This window comes from Barbus barbus (genome assembly GCF_936440315.1).
Source record: "Barbus barbus genome assembly, chromosome: 21".
In the NCBI taxonomy this organism is placed as follows: domain Eukaryota; kingdom Metazoa; phylum Chordata; class Actinopteri; order Cypriniformes; family Cyprinidae; genus Barbus; species Barbus barbus.
In genome coordinates, this window is record NC_136749.1 from 11,388,617 (window position 1) to 11,408,142 (window position 19,526).

The 19,526-nt window shown below is 35.1% G+C and overlaps 1 protein-coding gene across 1 annotated transcript in view; it reads left to right on the forward strand.

The window, feature by feature from the left end:
* Positions 1-269: 269 nt before the first annotated feature.
* The window catches only part of LOC306887789 (dynein axonemal heavy chain 11), a gene marked incomplete at both ends in the record, with an annotated part of 64,156 nt that continues 44,899 nt past the window's right edge, over positions 270-19,526 (forward strand). Inside the window, 29 exon segments of the mRNA XM_079445802.1 lie at positions 270-347; positions 349-489; positions 640-783; positions 1,044-1,240; positions 1,863-2,052; positions 2,133-2,232; positions 2,339-2,550; positions 8,401-8,634; positions 8,777-8,944; positions 9,555-9,631; positions 9,633-9,666; positions 9,911-10,048; positions 10,124-10,248; positions 10,338-10,533; positions 10,670-10,774; positions 10,866-11,261; positions 11,341-11,673; positions 12,745-12,885; positions 12,887-13,012; positions 13,108-13,277; positions 13,409-13,631; positions 14,941-15,057; positions 15,212-15,301; positions 15,303-15,497; positions 15,586-15,669; positions 15,783-15,941; positions 16,841-16,963; positions 17,043-17,165; positions 18,700-18,924. Coding sequence (XP_079301928.1) covers positions 270-347; positions 349-489; positions 640-783; positions 1,044-1,240; positions 1,863-2,052; positions 2,133-2,232; positions 2,339-2,550; positions 8,401-8,634; positions 8,777-8,944; positions 9,555-9,631; positions 9,633-9,666; positions 9,911-10,048; positions 10,124-10,248; positions 10,338-10,533; positions 10,670-10,774; positions 10,866-11,261; positions 11,341-11,673; positions 12,745-12,885; positions 12,887-13,012; positions 13,108-13,277; positions 13,409-13,631; positions 14,941-15,057; positions 15,212-15,301; positions 15,303-15,497; positions 15,586-15,669; positions 15,783-15,941; positions 16,841-16,963; positions 17,043-17,165; positions 18,700-18,924 — 4,644 coding nt within the window.

The window sequence follows — 19,526 nt, forward strand, 5'->3', positions numbered from 1 at the left end:
CTGTTACTAAGTCAAATGGACTATTTTCATTTAATCGCTGATGTTGACAAGTTGAACAAACATTTTGGTCATGCCTGGGTGGAGGGGTACATGTTGGATTGTAACCAAGGAAACTGGACCCTGTACCGCCCTTTTTACACTTTCTCTGAGTGAAATCTCTTCAGCTTGCAAGAAACTGAACGCGCGCGACATATAAACACGTGACACTGATTGCGTTCCACCTGCTTTAGAAAATACGCATCAACTTTTCGTTTCTGAGGGCAACAAATATGTCAGAAGAGGAAGAAACAGCGTTTTCCGAAGACCCCAGGGTGCATTATTTAGGCGAGATACTCTGCCGGATGCTCAAAACTCAAAACTGATGCGTGGGAAAAAATAGTCAATGTTGAAAAAAATGAAATGCTTTTTACAATGTTTTTCGAAACGCCAATTATTAGACTGTTATTTTTCAGCGTGATGGCGTCCAATGCTCTAACTGTTTCTACAGAGGTACGTGAGCAAAAAAGGCCTTGTGTTGTTTACATTACTTTTTAATACCAATATAGGTCTGTTCAGTGCATGCAAACTTATAGACCACAGGTGTGTTCCGTTTAATACTATACAGCAACAGTAACCCGTTGTTTTATGTGTACACTTTAGGTTTGCCATCTCTCTAAAGGCAAGAATGTTTACATTCTCGAAAAAGGAAATTCCCCCATCCTGCCAGAAACCTGTAGGAGTTCTTTACTCTTTGGGGTGCTGTCACCCTCCTTTCTGCCACAGCTGTCAGACACCATGGAGAAGGTAATGAACACTTGTAGACTCCAAAGTCCACAATTGTTTGATTTTTGCTGTCAAAAAAGTAAATAAATACACAATGAAACTGAATATTAGCAGGAACACCCACCTTTTCTTTTCTTTTCTGTTTTGAGTAGAAGTGAATAGAAATTTACAATTTGTGCATATAATTGACCGTGTTAAACATTGGTGTGATGCATGTAGTTGAGTCCATGGTCATCAGCCTGTAAAAATCCTTGTAAAATTTGTCAATATTTTGCACCAAGGTCTGTCTGCCGCTTCTGTCAAACAAGAAGAATCACCAAATGTGGCCGAATATAATCTCACAGGATGTGAGGCAACACACAGAGAATTTGCAAAGCAAGGTCACCGTGATGAGGGGACAGTATTATGGCAAAACCGTCCTTCCTGTTCCTGCCATCACAAAATGGACAGAGCAGTGTCAAGAGACAACGATCACACTGTATGAATGTTTGTTTGTTTGGGAATAATATACAGAACTGTTCAATGAGTCAGTACGTTTTTTTTTTAAGAAGAAATGTCTACTTTTGTATAGCAAGGATGCAATAAATTTATCAAAAGTGGCAGTAAAGATGTGCATTTTCATATATAAAATATAAGATAAAATATAAATAATGATACACATTATTAACATTGATAATACATTTTTTTTCTTCAACACTTAAGTACTGCCTACTGAAAATTCAGATTTGACATCAAAAGAGTAAATAAATCATGTTAAAATATATTAAAATAGAAAACAATTATTTTAAATTGTAATAATGTTTCAGAATATTACTGTTTTTAGTGTATTTTTAATTAAATAAACGCAACCTGGGTTAGCATAAGATACGTTCAAAAACATTTTAAAAAGTCTTACCAACCAAACCAAACTTACTAATCAGACTTTAAAAAACTAATTCTGTCTAAAATCTTAGTTTTGACTTCAGATGAACTAATATGTTGTATTCTTTCTGGTTATTGTCTTGTAGTCTGACTCACTTATCAATCCTCATAGAGTAAGATTAAAAATCATGAAGCGTCTTCATTTTGTTTAAAACAACAATTTCTCATTTTCAAACAAGGCAAGACCGTCGAAACAGAGCCATGATACATGCAATTGAGTCCATGGTCATCAGCTGGACTCACATGACTCATAAAGTCTTAAAAGCAGATTCTGCTGAGTTGATTGTGACAAGATTGAACCCTGGACCAAAAGCTGAACTTGACTTCTGGAGATCCAGGAAAACACACATACAGAGTATTCATGAACGGGTTCGTCCAGAAACAAACATTTCATGATGTATAAACAAGCAGAAATGTTTTATAATGTACTAAATCTTTGTAAATCTCAGCTACAGAATCCTTGTGTTCAGAAAATGACGAGGATTCTGGAAATTATAGACAGCAGTTATTTCCCATCATTCAAAGCTCTGACGGAGGCTGTTTTTGATGGTAAGGCACGTGATTGTCCCAATACATTTGATTAATAATACAGTTGAGTTTTCTACTGTTCTTCCTACTACATAATAGCTATCATTTATGTGTATTTGTCTCTCAGCTTTGCAGGAAGCCAGGGCTATAGATCTGCACCTTCAGCCTCTTAGATCATTGCTGTCTCAACTGGAGGAGGATGAGTTCTCATCCTTCCATGCTCTCATTCCACCAGTCTTTCACCTTATATTTCTGGTCTGGACTCACTGTTCCTTCTATCGTTCACCTGCACGCATCGTTGCTCTGCTGCAGGAGCTCTGCAACCTCTTCATTCGGCAGGTATGACATATGTGAAAATCTTCTAGTGTATTCGGTTGCCAAATCAGTCATGTGGTGCGTTCAACATGCAGAAACATGCTTGTAACTCTGTCAAGGTGAACAAGTCTCTTAAGATAACAGATAATTTTGTGTTTTATGACAAGGCAAGTTTAGTTTAGGTTGTTAAAGGGATAGTTCACCCAAAAAAATTTTTTTTTTTTTGCGTGAAGCAGCTGACACAGAACAGCATACGCTGTTTTTGCTCAGTGGATACTCTCCAAAATGCAGTGGTGGTCACTGTACTTAAGTAATTTTTTCAAGTATCTGTACTTTACTGGAGTAGTTTTATTTTGAGTAACTTTTACTTTTAGTTCACTACATTCCAAAGCATAAGATCGTAATTTTTACTTCACTACATTTCATAAAACATATCGTTACTCCTCATAATACATCACGTGCTCCGAGACGCAGAAGTGGTGTCTGATTCATGAGCAAACTGATTATTTTCAATAAACCTGTGAAATAGGTTCGCAAATCGCAACAAATGATTCATTCACGAATTGGAATGATCCGATTGCAGCTGTTCTCGAGTCGACAACTCACTGATTCAAATGATCCGTTTAGAGCGAGTCTCCAGTGAACTCAACTCACAAGAGATGCACACAAAAAAGTGTGTAACTTTTAACTTTAATGTGCTATTTATATTTGATTTGACTCTTGATGTAACTAAATGATGTATATTTTAGGTTACCTGAGAAAACATTTTTACTGTACAATACACTGCAGTTCAAAAGTTTGGATCAATAAAGTTTTTTAAAGAAGTTTCTTATGCTCATCAAGGCTGTATCTATTTGATAAAAATACTGAATATTATTTCACTAAATACTATTGTGAAATATTATTGCAATTTAAAATAAATGTATTCTATTTTAATATACTTTAAAATTGTTTTAATTCCTGTGAAGCAAAGCAGTATTTTCAGAGTCACATGATCCTTTAGAAATCATTCTCAGCTGTACTGCTTTTTTATTTATTTATTTTTTTATACTGTATCTTTTGGGACCTGTGATATTTAAAAAAAAAAAAAAAAAAAAAAGTTAAAAAGAACAGTGTTTAGTCAAAATAGAGATTTTGTGTTACAATATAAACTATTCAAAAGTTTGGGTCAGAAATGATTTTCTTTCTTTTTTTAAAGATACTTTAAAAAAGTTTAAAGAAAGTTAAATAAAAGTTAAAAACTTTATTCAGCAAGGATGTGCTAAATGGATAAAAGTGATAAAAGTTATTTTTATTAATCAAAGAATCAAATAAAAAAGTAACAGGTTCCAAAAAAAATATTAAGCAGCACAACATTTTCAACACTGATAATAAATCAGCATATTAGGATGATTTCTGAAGGATCATGGGACACTGAAGACTGGTGTAATGATGCTGAAAATACAGCTTTGATCACAGGAATAAATGCTATTTTAAAGTATAGGTATTAAAATAGGAAACCAATATTAGAAATTGCAATAATATTTCACTATATCACAGTTTTTTTCTGTATTTTTTAAATGAATACAGCCTTGATGAGCAAGAGACTCAAAGTCAAAGACTCAAAAACAAGGTCAATTATTTATCAGGTTTATAATATAGCCCTAACATAATATATTATCAAAACAAACTATTTAAACTGATAGAATAGAATAGAATACAAACTGAAGCAAAACTTAAACTGAGATCTGTAAGTTAAATATATATATATATAAAAAGTGAACATGAATTCTTCTATAGCTGTCTAAACATCGTTATGAAGTACAGTTTGTACAATACTCTTGTGTGTGACTGTACATGTTTCAGAGTTTTGTTACCCATCCTCCGTTATTTCCAGCACTTAATCAAGCATTCAATTCAGTTTCTACAGCGACTCATTTGGTGCATATCGTTCTCTTTCTATGAAACCTATAAACCGCATTCACCGGCTCTAACTCTGTCGTGACATCAGCTCTATAGCGGTTTGCCCGAGCATTGCTACTCTTTCCCTTTTACTGGCGGCATTCAATCAAATGGCTTCCCAACTCATTTTTGTGTGTGCGAGGCACATTATTTATTTTGAGTTGTTATTTATTTTGATGTGACGTCTGTTTTTATGTTGTTCATCAACAGTATACATTTTTATATTGTTTAGATCAGTGGTTCCAAAACTTTTTTCTGTGTGCACCCCTTTCTAGTGTTTGACACCTGTCAAGCACCCCCACCACCTTTCTCCGATTAAACTCCACATTTTTTAAATACAATAACTAAATACATAGTTTAGACAGCTATTAGAAAATATAAAAATTTCAGTTATAAATAAAAAATATTGCTTCCTACCTTTTTAGTGAGATGGATGGGCCTGCATTTTTGCACACAGATCATCAAAATTTGGTGCAATGGACGACAGTTTTACTCTCAAATCATTCTTAGCATCTAGTCTTTGTCGATGTTTGGTTTTCAACAATGTCAGTGCAGAAAAGCCTGCCTCACATAAGTACGTGGTTGCAAAGGACATCACTTTCAGTGCCTGCTTTGACAATCCTGGATACTCCACCATTGCTGAAGCCCAGAAATCCACGAGTGACTTATTTTTAAAAAGTATGTTGTGTCTCCCATCAGATGATAACTCTAGTAATTGTTCTTGCTCTTGAAATGAGAGATGTGGGATTGGAGGAGTGACATCAAAAGGATTCCGAATCCATGTCTGAGACTGGTCCATAGGGGGGAAGTAAGTCTGCAGATTTTGGCTGAGCTGCTTGAGATGTTTAATTATGAGGCCTTTGACGTAATTACTTAGTGCTGCTTCCAGGGATTGCAAAAATTCAGACAGCAGAGGAAAGCACTCGGTGGAGTTTGTATTGATCCAGTTAGCCCAGAAGACTAGCTTTTTAATAAGTGCTTCAACTTTGTCCTGGGTGTTAAAAAATGGTAGTACTAAGGCCCTGCAGACTTAAATTAAATTCATTAAGAGTAGAAAATATGTCTGCCAGATATGCCAGCTTCTGAAGCCAGATGTCATCTTGCAAGAATGAAGACAAATGAAATGGGTTATGAACAAAAAATTCCTGCACTTCACATCTGAGCTCAAACATCCTTGACAAGACCTTTCCACGTGATAACCAGCAGGCTTCTGTGTGCAGCAGAAGTGTTTCATGCTCGCTGCCCATTTCGTTGCATATTGTGCGGAAAATACGTGAATTTAATGGACAAGCATCAAATTAAAAATATCTTCCCCTGTTGAACTAGTGGTAAGGGGACGGCAAAACAAAAAATCTTCATGTACTGTGTTCTCAAATAAATAACGGACATACACCAGAAGATTAGATAGATTCATTGACTTGCAGTGAGAAAAATTTGCTGTTTTTTATTCTGCTTATTAGCTGGCTGAGGATGTTGGAAGATATTGAATCAATGCGACGAGCCACAGTATTGTTGGAGAGAGGGATTTTGTCCAGCGTCTTTGCAGCTTTCTCTCCGAGCATACAGTTTACCATATCTTTGGCAACAGGTAAGCACAGATTTTCTCCAATTGTGTGGGGCATGCCTCTTTTAGCTATGTGGTAACTCGCCAGATATGAAGCTCTCTGTGCATTTTTGGAAGCCCCTAAGCCTGAATGGGAGTGGATAATTTTTTTCTTCTTCTGCAGTTCCTCCAATTTCCCTTGAAAAAACCTTGCAGGCATGTCTTGTAAGTGGCTGTGTCTTGTTTCTAAGTAAGTGCCGGACCATATATGAGGGCTTGAGACTGCTATTTGCTAAAACTTCACCACAGACTACACATTGCGGATTTGGATTTTCCGCATCTCCAATCCATGTAAACCCGAAAACCAATGTAACTGTTGCAATATTTGCGATTCTTACTTGACATTTTCTCACTCTCTAGCGTAGGCCTAATTCTCTTCATCAGCACATCTCTGCTGAATTTCTCTGTTCCCGCCACTTCTTCTCGATCATTCTCTTCTGAGTCCGTTCGATCGGGATTCTCCATATATTCAAGGCCAGTGCACATCTCCATATAGAGGCCGATGTAGATGGCTCATCCCTACTGTCCCTTGATTTCTTTAAAGTGCCAGTTTTTAACCAGGTGTCCATTTTGAAGATCATAGTAAGTGAAAAAAAAAGAATGAATGCACTATCACTTAGCGCCTAATGTGAAAGGGCTGGGCTATTGTGACGCAGACGTGTAAACGCGAAATGAAATCGTGAATAATTTATAGGTTGCAAATTACAACTTGTAATGTGATTTTCTCTGTCAATAAATATACAACATGTGAAGTTTATCCAAGGTAAATGCATAAGAATAATAAAAAGACAATTTTTCCGCCATTACAAACATTCTCTCATGCACCCCTGGTGGTAAGTCTGCGCACCCCAGTTTGGGAACCGCTGGTTTATAGATCATCTAGCCGAGTAGACAGATATGAATGTTTATTTATAACCATACTGAAAATAAGTAAATATCGTTAGCTGATGCTAATTGTCTAGCTAACAAGCTTGCTGGTGCTAAGTTGAGGAAATTTTTAGATATAAAGTCCAAATATTTTTATTCAGCCACCTAGATAGATTCCATTTGAGGGAAAAAGAAAGGATGTGATGTTCAGAACACAGTAACTACAGTAATTATAAAAGTGGGAAGTGATGCCCTCTGGGGGCATTTGGCCAGGGGTGTTTTTACACCACAGACAAGGTTTGAGAAGAAAACAATCCTTATGAAAATAAAATTATATTTTCCTTAAATGTTCTTCCTAACTTCAGGCCTAATTCTCATGTCATATATAACTGACGTTCTGCAAAACAACGAGTTTTAAAACACTTTTCTTCTTACTGGTGAAAATTAGATTAGGTCAAATCTGTTTTCTCTCAGGTACATCGCAGTGTAAGCTTCACAGTGAACATTACTACATCACTCTCATCAATGTAGTCCATATCAACAACAAAATATATATCTTGACTCCAGATAGTGGTTATTTTGGAAAAATCATAGGTATTTTGGGCAGTAGGATTATAACAATATGTGCTAATATAAAATTAAATAAAGTAGTCTATATAAAATTGCAAAATAAATCTATCTATCAGTACTTTTTACTTAAGTACATACAAAATTTAGAACTTTTGTACTTTCACTCGAGTAAAATTGAAAAAGCAGTACATTTACTGGAGTAATATTTTATTATACGTATCTGTACTTTTACTCAAGTTCTTGATCTGTGTACTTTGTCCACCACTGCCAAAATGGCTCCGGGGTGGAGTCGAATTGTTGAATAAAGTCTTCTCTTTTTTTTTTCTGCACACAAAAAGTATTCTCGTTGCTCCGTAAAATAACGTTTGAACCCCTGATATCACATGGATTATTTTACCGATCTCCTTGCTATGTTTCTGGACCTTGATCATGTAACAATCCTTACTTAATTTCAAAATATACAAAATATTTCCAAAAATATATTTGCTAAAATATGTTTCAAAATAAATGTGCTTAATTATATTTTCTACCAATATATTTTTGGGGCATTTTTTTTGTATGCCTTGTTTGTGTTTTCTTGGTCCTGAAATACATTTTGAAATATATTTCAAAACGTTATATGAATGTTATTATATGAAGGTTGACATGAAATATGTTTTCAATTTTAAAATAAATATATTTGTTAATTTTATTGTTATTTTTTGTTCGCCGTATGGGCAGTCCTATGCGCAATTTACCCATGAACCAATCAATTAAAAATCTTTTACTATTTATCTATTTTTGAGAGCAGCCATGTATTATAAGTTATACTAAGGGAAATGGAGAGTGCAATTAGAATAGAGATTAAAATTTAGTTCTTTTGTAACCAAAATGTCAATCTTTGCTCCATCTAGGCCACTTCATATCTCTGTGCAGAGGAGCTACTGAGAGCAGAGACTGAAGATGGTTTGGACAAGTTACAGACTGTGGTGGGAGTTTTCAGGTGTGTCAGGGAAACATTCAAGAAATACAGACAGAAGGTGGCTGCTTTGGCTAGTCATTATTCCACCCCAAAGTGCTGGGATTTCTCTTCGGCTCTTGTTTTTACTCGATTTGATGGCTTCTTGGCTCGTGTTTTACAGTTGAAGGTAAGTAGTACATCTTTTGAAGTGATAATATATACTTTCACTTTCAGCCACAATTCAGTTTTATGTTATGTGAGTAATAATATTCATTTTATTTACATTTTTGTGAGACAGTAACATTTTGAAAAATGATGATGTTTTCCAGGCCCTTTTCTCCACTATGTTGGAGTTCCAAAGATTGGAGAAGCTGGTTTTTGGAGGTCTCAGAGGAAGGGTTTACACCGAGCAGGCCTCTCAACTATATGCAGAGTTTCTTCAGCTTTGCAAAGCCATAAGGGATCAAGAATACAATCCACTCGATTTGACTTCTCAGGTATGACTTCTCTTGCTTGGGACATATCAGAATCAGCTATAAGATAACAACACTCCCAATAAGTCATATAGAAACACATATTTTCAATGGTAGCTTAAACAACTTGATGTCTGATAGTATGATAATAATGCCTCACTGAATATATCAGCGTAGATAATGTGGTATATGAGTGTTTGGTACAATAGCAGATATAACTCTCACTGTTAGTTATAGTTTTTATGGAGTTCCTGGGGCTTTCTTGTAAATATAGGGTACGTTTGGATACAACATGCCTGATACTTGGCAACCTTCTCAAAGGCTTAATTGTTCTCATAAATCATAATTTTTGTTCTGTTTGTCATGTAACATTTTTGGTAACACTTTTATAGTAATGTTTAAAACCTAATATGTCATTATGAAAAATTATTTAAATATCAGCCTATATTGTTCAACACATTGTTACTAAATGTACAATCTAATACACATGATTGTTAAGAAATTAATTATACTTTATATTAATTGTTAAAACTTTTTTGACCAGGATAGGATATTATATTCCGTATTTAAATGAAACACTTATGAAACACATTTTAAATAACGGATTTTCTTAAATTTTACACTTTGTGTAAAGGATTTCGAAAAAGACTTTTCAAGTTTCCAAGAAAGAGTTGAAGACTTTGATCGACAGCTGTCCAGTATTTTATGCCTCTCAAGATTGTTCAGGATTGGAATCGGTTTTCAAAGTAAGCAATTCTGGTGAGACAGGTTTAGTTAAAATGAATCGAAAATAGCATACAGTGTCTTGCAAAAGTATTCATACCCCTTCATTTTTTTTTTTTTTCTGATTAAAATAGAAGTTATTTAAAGCAGTTTAACATAAGTCTGCAACAGAACAAAATGAGAGAAAAAATTAAGGGGCATGAATACTTTTACAAGGCACTGTAAAATAGCCAAACCTACATAACCTTTTACTCTGTATGTTTGAAGCTGGCCGCTGTGTTCAAACCCCTCTTGGAACGAGACATCATAAAGGAAACGTTTATTCCTAATTTCCCCAAAGTGATTCAGCTTTTTGCAGATGAGCTGGACAGATGCAAACACCTGTTTGATTCTCATCTTGAGCAGGTAAAGTAGTTGTTTTTCAACAGATTTTTGGTCTTGTACAAACAGAACCTTGTTTAATTCTTCATTTAATTCCAGAAAAAGAGGAACAAATTGCATTTGAGCAAGAATATGCATGCTATGACAGGGTGTCTGAAGTGGGCAAAAATGCTTAAAGACAGAATTCAAATCCCTTGGAACAATTTTCAGTTTGTTCTGGATATGTAAGTGTTTTAAATTCTATTCAGATTGTTATTGTTTTCTCTTTTCTTTAATGCTAATAATGAAAGATGATGGTGCATTTATATTACAGGAGTATCGAAGGAGCGGAAATGGAACTGGTCTATCATAAGTACCTGGAGATGTCCTCTCATTTAGATGAGTATGAGAAACAGGTCTATTTGAGCTGGTGTGGCAATATTAACCAGGTTTGCCAGATGAACCTGGATCAGCCCCTAATCAAAAGAGATCCCGGCACTGACCTGCTGTCAGTAAACGTCAGTCAAGAGGTGAAGAACATAACTGTAGTGTGTTTCAAATTTATCGCAGCATAAGGCATTAATTTAAATTGTTGGAGCAACTAATTTTGAGGAATCTGTCAGTGTATTCATTTGCATAATACTGCATAAAACTTTTTCACCTTAGCTGATTGCTGTGCTCAAGGACGTGAAACACCTGAAAATCCTTAATCAGATGAACATCCCTTCTGCTGCTATGAAGGTGTATGAAAATAGAAAGATGTTCTTTAAGGTTAGTAAATGCTCAGTTTGTCTGATAACAGTTAGATTTGGTTTTTATATTCTATGGCATTAATATGAGTATTTTACCTGATCTCCATTAGAACCTTGGGAGCCTACATTTGCTGGTGCAGTGGTATAACAAGGTGAAACAGACAACTCTTGAAGTGGAGGCTACTCTTATGAAAGAGGAGATGGAGACTGTTGACCAGCAAATCCATCGAGCAGAAACTGAGCTTACATGGGAAGACCAGAACTGCTGGAACTACATCTGCACACTGAAGGACACTGTCTATCGGCTGGAGAGAAGATTGCAAAAAACTAAAGACAATATTGAGGTGATGGAAGTTCTGATGAATGGATGGAGCAAACAGCCAATGTTCTACAGAAAAGACCATAAGAAAGAATCATCACTGCAACTGGATGATAGAGCAGCGAGAGTGACAAAATGCTACAACAATCTCAGGAAAGATGGAGAAACTATCCATAATTTGTTACAGGTGAGGGAGCGTCTTTTTATAGATTCTTTTTGCTACACCCCATTTCTGTAACATTCCTGTTTTCCTGTCTCTTTCCTAGGAGAACGTGATCCTTTTTGCAGTGGATAGTTCTTCAGATGCATGGAAGGCCTACTTGGAGTATGTAGATGACATGGTGGTGGAGGGATTTTTCAGTGCCGTCTCAACTTCTCTGGAGTTTTTCATTGAGAATATGGAGGGGTCAGTGAGGCAGGCTCCCTTGTTTGAGGCTCAAATGCTACTGATGGGATCTGAGATTAAGTTTAAACCGTCTCTGGATCGCGATGGTGGCAATGGACTTTACGAATTGGTGGAAGAATTACGAAGTGATGTGTTCAAGATGTCTGCTCAGGTGAAGAGGGTGGCATCTCACCTAAGCATGGAGGACTACCAGGTACTCACAGTTTATGAATTTAGAGTGGCTTCCAAATATCTGAGGTCACATTGAAAATATGGGATTCAAAATAACATTTTTACATGGAAATTTTTGTGCATTTAGCAGACACTTTTATCCAAAATGGCTTACAATAGAGGAGCATAAGCGATCTGATACAGAGCCAAACTATTCATAGTTTTACAGAAAGCTAGATTAGGAAACAAACTGTAGCAGAGGAGAAATGGAGAGAAGAGAAAGAAGAGATTCCTTTGTAAAAGAGGTTTATTGCTTCTGTTGAAGATATAGTTGGAAAATATTAAAATCATGCCGGATAAATTGATCAAGTTTTACACAAACTTTATGCCAGGTCGAGTGCATGCTGCCTTTATAGAAAAAAGCGGCATGTAACACATTTTGAGGAATTATTTATAATTTTTTTTTAATTAAAATGATTATTTTTTAATATATAGATGAATATTACGAATAAATATTAAATAAATTAGTCCCACTTTATTTTAGGTGGCCTTAACTACTATGTACATTTAAATGAATAATTTGAGACAATGCACTTATTGTGTACATACATGTTTTTACATTGTACTTCTATTTTAAAAAATGTAGTTACAGCTGTAATTAATTTCTGTAATTACATTTATAATTACAGTGTTGACCCATCCCTTACACCTTAACCCACCCTTAAACCTAACCATACCACCAAACCTATTCCTAACCTTACCCATATTCCACCTCAATAGAAGCAAAAGTGTTTTGCAATACAATATGACCACATTAAGTACATTATACTTAGTTTTTGATGTAAGTACATAGTAGTTAAGGCCACCTAATATAAAGTGTGATCAATAAATTAATATAACATATTATTTACATATATTAATTGGTTAATATAATTAATTTATTTGTCATTTTTCTAAATTATTACATTTTTAAATGACAAATTATAAGCATTTTCTCTAGTAATCTCAGACATTTTAAATCCCTGTTTTTTCTTCTTCTTTATTTCTGATTGCAGTAGTTTTGTTAGTACATATATAAATAATATTCAAATATTTTCCTTCATACATTGTTTAGGCTGATGTCAAGGACATGTTAGACCTAATAGAGCTCCAACAGGAAGTTATGGAGAGAGTTGATGAAGTCATGAAGAAAGCCTTGCAATACCAGGACACACTTATCTGCTACAGTCCCCTGTGGCTTGATGACATGCAGGCTTGAATTTCTCAGGCAGTCTCTTACTCTCCTTCTCTATGGTCATGCACTGACAGCTGAAGAGGTGGAAGCCTATGGAGAAGATGCATTTCCAGAAAATCCTCCCACCACAACACAATTCAAAGAACAGGTGGATATAGATATCGGTCCATAAACTTGATAGTTTTCTGATAGTAGTAAGAAAAGTTTGTCATTTTATTAATAAATGTTCTCCTTTCACAACAGATGAATCATTATGAAGAAGTGTATGCAGAGGTCAGCCGTTTGGAGGACTGGCAGGTGTTTGATGGTTGGTTTAGAGTGGATATCGGTTCGTTCAAGATGAGTCTTTTAAACATAATCAAAAAATGGAGCTGGATGTTTAAAGAGCACCTGATGTCTTATGTTATCGGCAGGTTAGAGCCCCTTCCTTAATTACCTAGAAAAATCACATTAAAGCCCCAATTTTCCTCCAAACTCTAAATACTTTCCCCAGTCAATAAAAGTAATTGATTTTTCGCTGGTTTGTGATCATGATTTTCTCCAGTATTGGCGAACTAGAGGAGTTCATGCTCCGGGCGGAATCCAGGCTTAAAGAGCCGGTGTGCGGTGGAGACTACCAGGCTCTTGTGCAGGTGATGGGTTACCTGCTGGAGATCAGAGACAGGCAGACTAGTACAGACCAGCTTGTTGAACCTGTCATTGATGTGGTCAATCTTCTGGAGCAGTATGGAGAAACCCTACCTGAGTGTGTTCACATGCAGCTTGAGGTGAGAGTATTTGACAGCCCTTGAGACTATAAAACGGGAATTATGTAAAGTGAAGGCTTTTTTAAGGATGTCATCTTCATGTATCTGTTTTGTCATGACCTTTTTTGTAAAGTTATGTCAGCTTTGCACCTATATTACCATTTAAAATTGTGGGGTCAAAAAGTTTTTTTTTTTAAGAGAGAGATGCTCATTCAGCAAGGATGCCTTAATTGGATAACAGTAAAGGCATTTATACAAAAAAAATCAATTTCAAATAAATGCCATGTTCTGTTATAAAACTCATTCTGGCTGATGGGTCGTTAATGCAAACTGATGATAATCACAGCATTAAACTACTTGGCACAAGCTGATTGGTTCATGTTGTATACACAGCCAATAAGCTTGCTGTTTTACATTTAAATGGCTGGTTAGCATCCACTAGAGCATTTTGCAGTGCGCTTTCAGAGTAACTCTGAAACCCTCCACCTTAAATTACATTTATTAGTAATATATTGAAATACAAACCAGTTATTTTCAATTGTAACAACATTACTGTTTTACTGTATTTTAGATTTTTTTTTAAAATGCAGTCTTGGTGAGCATAAGAGACTTAAAAAAAATAAAAAAACGTACAAACCCGAAACTTTTGAACGAGAGTGAAGTTATCGGTTTACTTCACAATACAATCTCGAAATTCATTTTAATTAAATATAAAAAAAAAAAATTATATTTTTTTCCAAAAGTCTTAGACCACAAGTAAAAGTAAATTATATAATCGCTTGCATAGTATTTTAAGTGAGATGTCATATATATATATATATATATATATATATATTTATATTTATATTTATTTTACGGTTTATTTATTTTAGAGATTAAATTGTGTTTGTCTAAATGTATACATTGTATACAGTATCGACATCGGATATCCAAAAATGATGCTTGATAACTAATTGTGTTTGCGTTTTCTCTATTTTTACATGTACAGTATTTTATCTTACCTGATCTAATGCTGACTTAAATTAATTTTACTTAGTAATTTATTAACACTGTTACTATGATAGCAAAATAGATAATACTCTATATATTAATCTTTAGCAAATTTCAATATGAATATCAGTTTTTCGTATACTGTACATTGTATTATTGTGATGCCTAAATTCACTTGGAGGAATTGAAATGATTAAAGTTTTTAGCATTGGCCATGCCATCTAAATAATTAGCAGCTTGTTATTTTTCCCAGAATTTTAATATGCTTGCATTACTTGCATTACTAAAATGTTCTGGATGAGGAAAGTTTACTCAACTGTAATGTATTTAACTCTATCAGGAGTTGCCAGAGAAGTGGAGCAACATGAAGAAGTTGGCCTGGACAGTGAAACATGAGGTTGCTTCTCTTCATACTGCAGAGGTGGCCGTTATCCGCAGGAAGTGTGTGGTCTTTGAGGTGAGGTTTTCATTGCTGAGGGCTTAATAGTGATTCAACTGTAAACTTTCAGAAGCAACATTAAATGTTTTTAGGTTTAAAAGTCTGAAGGTTTTTATTGCTACTTAAGGCTAAATAAGATGATGTTTTTTCTGATTCATGTCCCTCTTCACAGAAAAAGCTGAGTCAGTTTCGAGAAAGGTTTAAAAGAGAAGCTCCTCTCCAGTACAACACAGAGAAACCATATGCTCGCCTGGATAAAGTAAATGATTATTTATTCTAATTCAAACAAACCATCATACCGTCACAGGGAGATGCTGGGTTTAGAGGAAGAAAACGCAGATCTCCAGGAGTCCTGTAAGCTGTTTGAAGTGAGCAGCCCTGATACTAAGCAGCTCAGGCTCTGTCAGAGAGACATTGCTGTTTTGAAACAGCTCTGGGATTTGCTGTTGTGTGCTCAGGTGGTGATTAATTTTTTCAGAAAATAGAATACTTAAGTTTTCAGTTTTGCTTGAACTGTCCACTTAACCCAATGCTGCATCCTCACAGTGCAGTATAGCAGAATGGACTGGGACAATATGGAGAGAGATCAATGTAGAACACATGGAGACAAAGCTGAGGAGGTTTACAAAAGTAAGAATGCTTGTATCGGTGTCCTAGAAAGCACCAACATGGATCTTTTTTGGAAGGTTTTTAGTGCTCGTCTATCAGCTCTGTTTGTAACATCTGACTTCATGTCTGTCCAGGAAATGCGGGTTCTTGATAAAGAGGCCCGTGTTTGGGACGTGTATGTGAGTCTGGACTGTGTGCTCAGGGATCTGTTGGCTTCTCTGAGGGCTGTGACAGAGCTGCTGAACCCAGCCATGAGAGACAGACACTGGGCCCAGCTGGTCAGGACTACTGGGGTGAGAAAGAGGGTGGCAAATGTGCAATATAAATGCTATTTATCTTAGAGACTGGAATACATTTACTGTACTGTATTTTATGAACTATTTCAAATGTGTAGATTAAACAACCCTATACCATTCATGGTAAAATTTTAGTTTTGAACAATTAAAGGATTTTTTTATTATTTACTTGATCTTTACATTATTCTAAAGTCAGGAATTTCTTTCTTTACTTGAACACAACAAAATGAGATAGTAATGCTGCTCTTCTACATAAAATGAAAGTGAATTATGACCCAAAAATCATCATAAACGTATCATAAAAGTACAATAATAACTCCAAACAGTAATGATGAAAAAAACACACCAGAGTTGTTTAGTTTTTTGGTGCTTTTTGTAATTTTTGAGGTTGATGTCACTATTAACTTATTTTGTATGTAAAAAGCAACTTCAGCATTGTGCAAAACATTTTATTTGTGTTCAGTTCATTGTAAAAATATATTAAAAAGGTATAGATGAATCCTGCCCACTGCCATATTATCATATTTTAATACAACTTTTGGTCATGTGACCGTCATCAGACATTGTCTTGTTTTTTAGTAAAAATTTCTAAACATTTTAAAAATATACATTTACTTTATTTTTTACTTTTCCTTCTTAATTTTATTACTTAATTCAAAATCCAAAATAAAATCAGATTTTTTATATGAGATAGCCTGGGATGTTTACATATTTTTTTCTGGAAAACAACCACAATAATAAAAATAATAATAATAATAATAATTATTATTATTATTATTATTATTAGTGCAATACATCACATGCGGGCCAGTAAATGATGACAAGTGATATTTCTTTCATCGTTTTTTACTCATGTTCAATATTAGTTTTCACATGTTTTTATACTGTTCTCTTAGGTTGATTTCACTCTAACTGAAGAAACAACTCTTGAGGATCTACTGGCTTTGCAGCTGCACAGATATGAAGATGTGGTGCACAGTACAGTTGGGAGAGCAGTCAAAGCGTTGTCCACTGAAAAGGTTTGATCTCTCACAAGACTTTATTTGCTGTGATACATTTTTGAAAATAAGAGTAATGATTTATTAATTTAACTTAAAGGTTTTGACTGAAATCAGCCAGATGTGGACACGGATGGAGTTTTCTTATGAAGAGCATTATCGTACCGCTACACCAATGCTGAAATGCAGTGATGAACTGATTGAGAGTCTGGAGGACAGTCGGGTATAAACATCTCTGAAATGTCACATGGGATTAGCTGGATGGTTTGAACCAAATCTTACACTGATAGCATGCTCACTTAGCATATCAGAAAATGTTAACAAGCTGTTGCTTGGCAAAATAAGCTTGGTGCGGCCGGGGTCTTTATCTCCTTCTATTAGACCGTCCCACTATGCCGAGAAAACGATCTTTCTTTGTCAGCCGCCTGCATTCACACGTCTGATTTATAGAGACCACACATTGCTGGCTTTGTTATCACGCTATATGTGTAGGGGCCAAAATCTAGCCAAACACATCACTGTTGACAATAAGCCTCCCGTCTGTGCGAAACCGGCCCCCTTACACCCACATGTCTGAAAACATTAAACAACAGACGGGCACTAATACAACATGGACAACAAAACAACAGAGGCAACATTGCCCTATAGAAACCAAAACTCAAATATTTTTTTGGATAACTTTTTGTGAGCCTGACAAGACCAAATGTGATCTGAACTTTAGGCTTTAGCATTTTTAACATGTTTTAAATGTTATTTTGCTTTTAATATTTGTTTATTTTGTACGGTACGTCAACATCAAAAACAAATTTCCCCATTTCCTTCCCTACCCTCCTCATACATTGACATCCACTCAAGTTCAGACATGTATAACATGTATTAATTTTAAAAGGTTAACATTTAAATTCAAATAGTTTCGTTATAAGATTAATTATTCTTTTCTATTCCCACTAATCACAATGCTTATATTTTCTCTGAAGAAAAAAAGGTTCAGATACCCAAATTAATTGTTTGGCATTTAAATAAATAAAACATGTCCTAACCTCCAAATATAAAAAAGGCAAATTCATTTCAGACTCATTGTTAAGTTGTTTCCAAACTATTCATTAAAAATGCATTTTTTTCCCTCTGGGCTTTGTATATAACGCCATTATATACATAATTCCATTACCAAAAGCATAAGACAACATTTTAAATGATTTGGCTTTTCCAGTGATTCCGGTGAAGGGAAATCTTAATGAAAATTTAGAAAATTGTATGCCTCCAATTTCACTTTGATGCTCTTGTGTCTTAATTGGAGTCAGAATCACTAACAGATGAGTGGTATCAGTTAAAGCGTTAGTTCACCCAAAAATGAAAAACCTCATGTCGTTCCAAACTTGTAAGACCTTTGTTAATCTTTGGAACACAAATTAAGATATTTTTGATGAAATCAGAGAGCTTTCTGACCTTCCATAGAGAGCAATGTAACTGAAATGTTCCCAGACCCAGAAAGGTAGTAAAGGCATCATTAAAATAGTCAATTTCAAGGTCAGAAAGCTCTCAGATTTCATCTAAAATATTTTAATTTGTGTTCCAAAGATGAACGATCTTATGGTTTTGGAACAACATAGGGTGAGTGAGTAATGACAGAATTTTCATTTTTAGGTGAACTATCCCTTTAAGGAGGACCAACTTAGGTCATAAAATATAACTATAAGAAACTGTACAAGAAACTGTTTAACCCGGTGGCTTCTGACTCTGTATATGCATCTCTATAGGTGCAGCTGCAGGTGTTGCTGCACAGTAAGCAGGCGGCGTTCTTCCATGGGCAGGTGTTGGAGCTACAGGCCCAGCTGACTCTGGCTGACTCAGTGCTGTTGCTATGGCTGGAGGTTCAGAGGACCTGGGCTCACCTGGAGAGCATCTTCATGGGCTCCGAAGACATTCTTCACCAACTGCCAGAAAAGGCACATCAGTTCATCTCCATTGATTCTGACTTTAAGGTAAACTTGAATTCATCTCACGTGCATTGATTACTGGTGTCCTGCGTGGAAAGTTTAAGGTTAAGGTTGGCTATGTGATTTTTGTAAAGGTTTGTTGAACATAAAAGATATTCAGCATGATAAGTGTATGGGTTAGTTGCTTTTTTGGTTAAGCTCATTTTTAAATGTTAAGATGTTAAAATATTCTATTAAAATTAAACAAAACATAACATGAAGTGCATAATAAAACCAAGATATTTTTTTTCTGTACAGATTCTGTACAGAGGTATGTAAGAGCAGTGACGCAATGCCTTACTCATGGGTTTAATTTCTAAGGACCACAAGTACTGATAAAATGTAACCTTGAAGTTGCAATGTAAAAATGCTGGTTTATTTTAGTACTACAAGTAAAATAAGTTAATTATTAATATAATAATATTTATATTATATTAAATAGTATTAAACATGTATGTGACCCTGGAGCATAAATCCAGTCATAAGTAACACGGGTATATTTGTAGCAATAGCCAACAATACATTGTATGGGTCAAAATTATCGATTTTGCCAAAAATCATTAGGATATTAAGTAAAGATCATGTTCCATGAAGATATTTAAAACTTA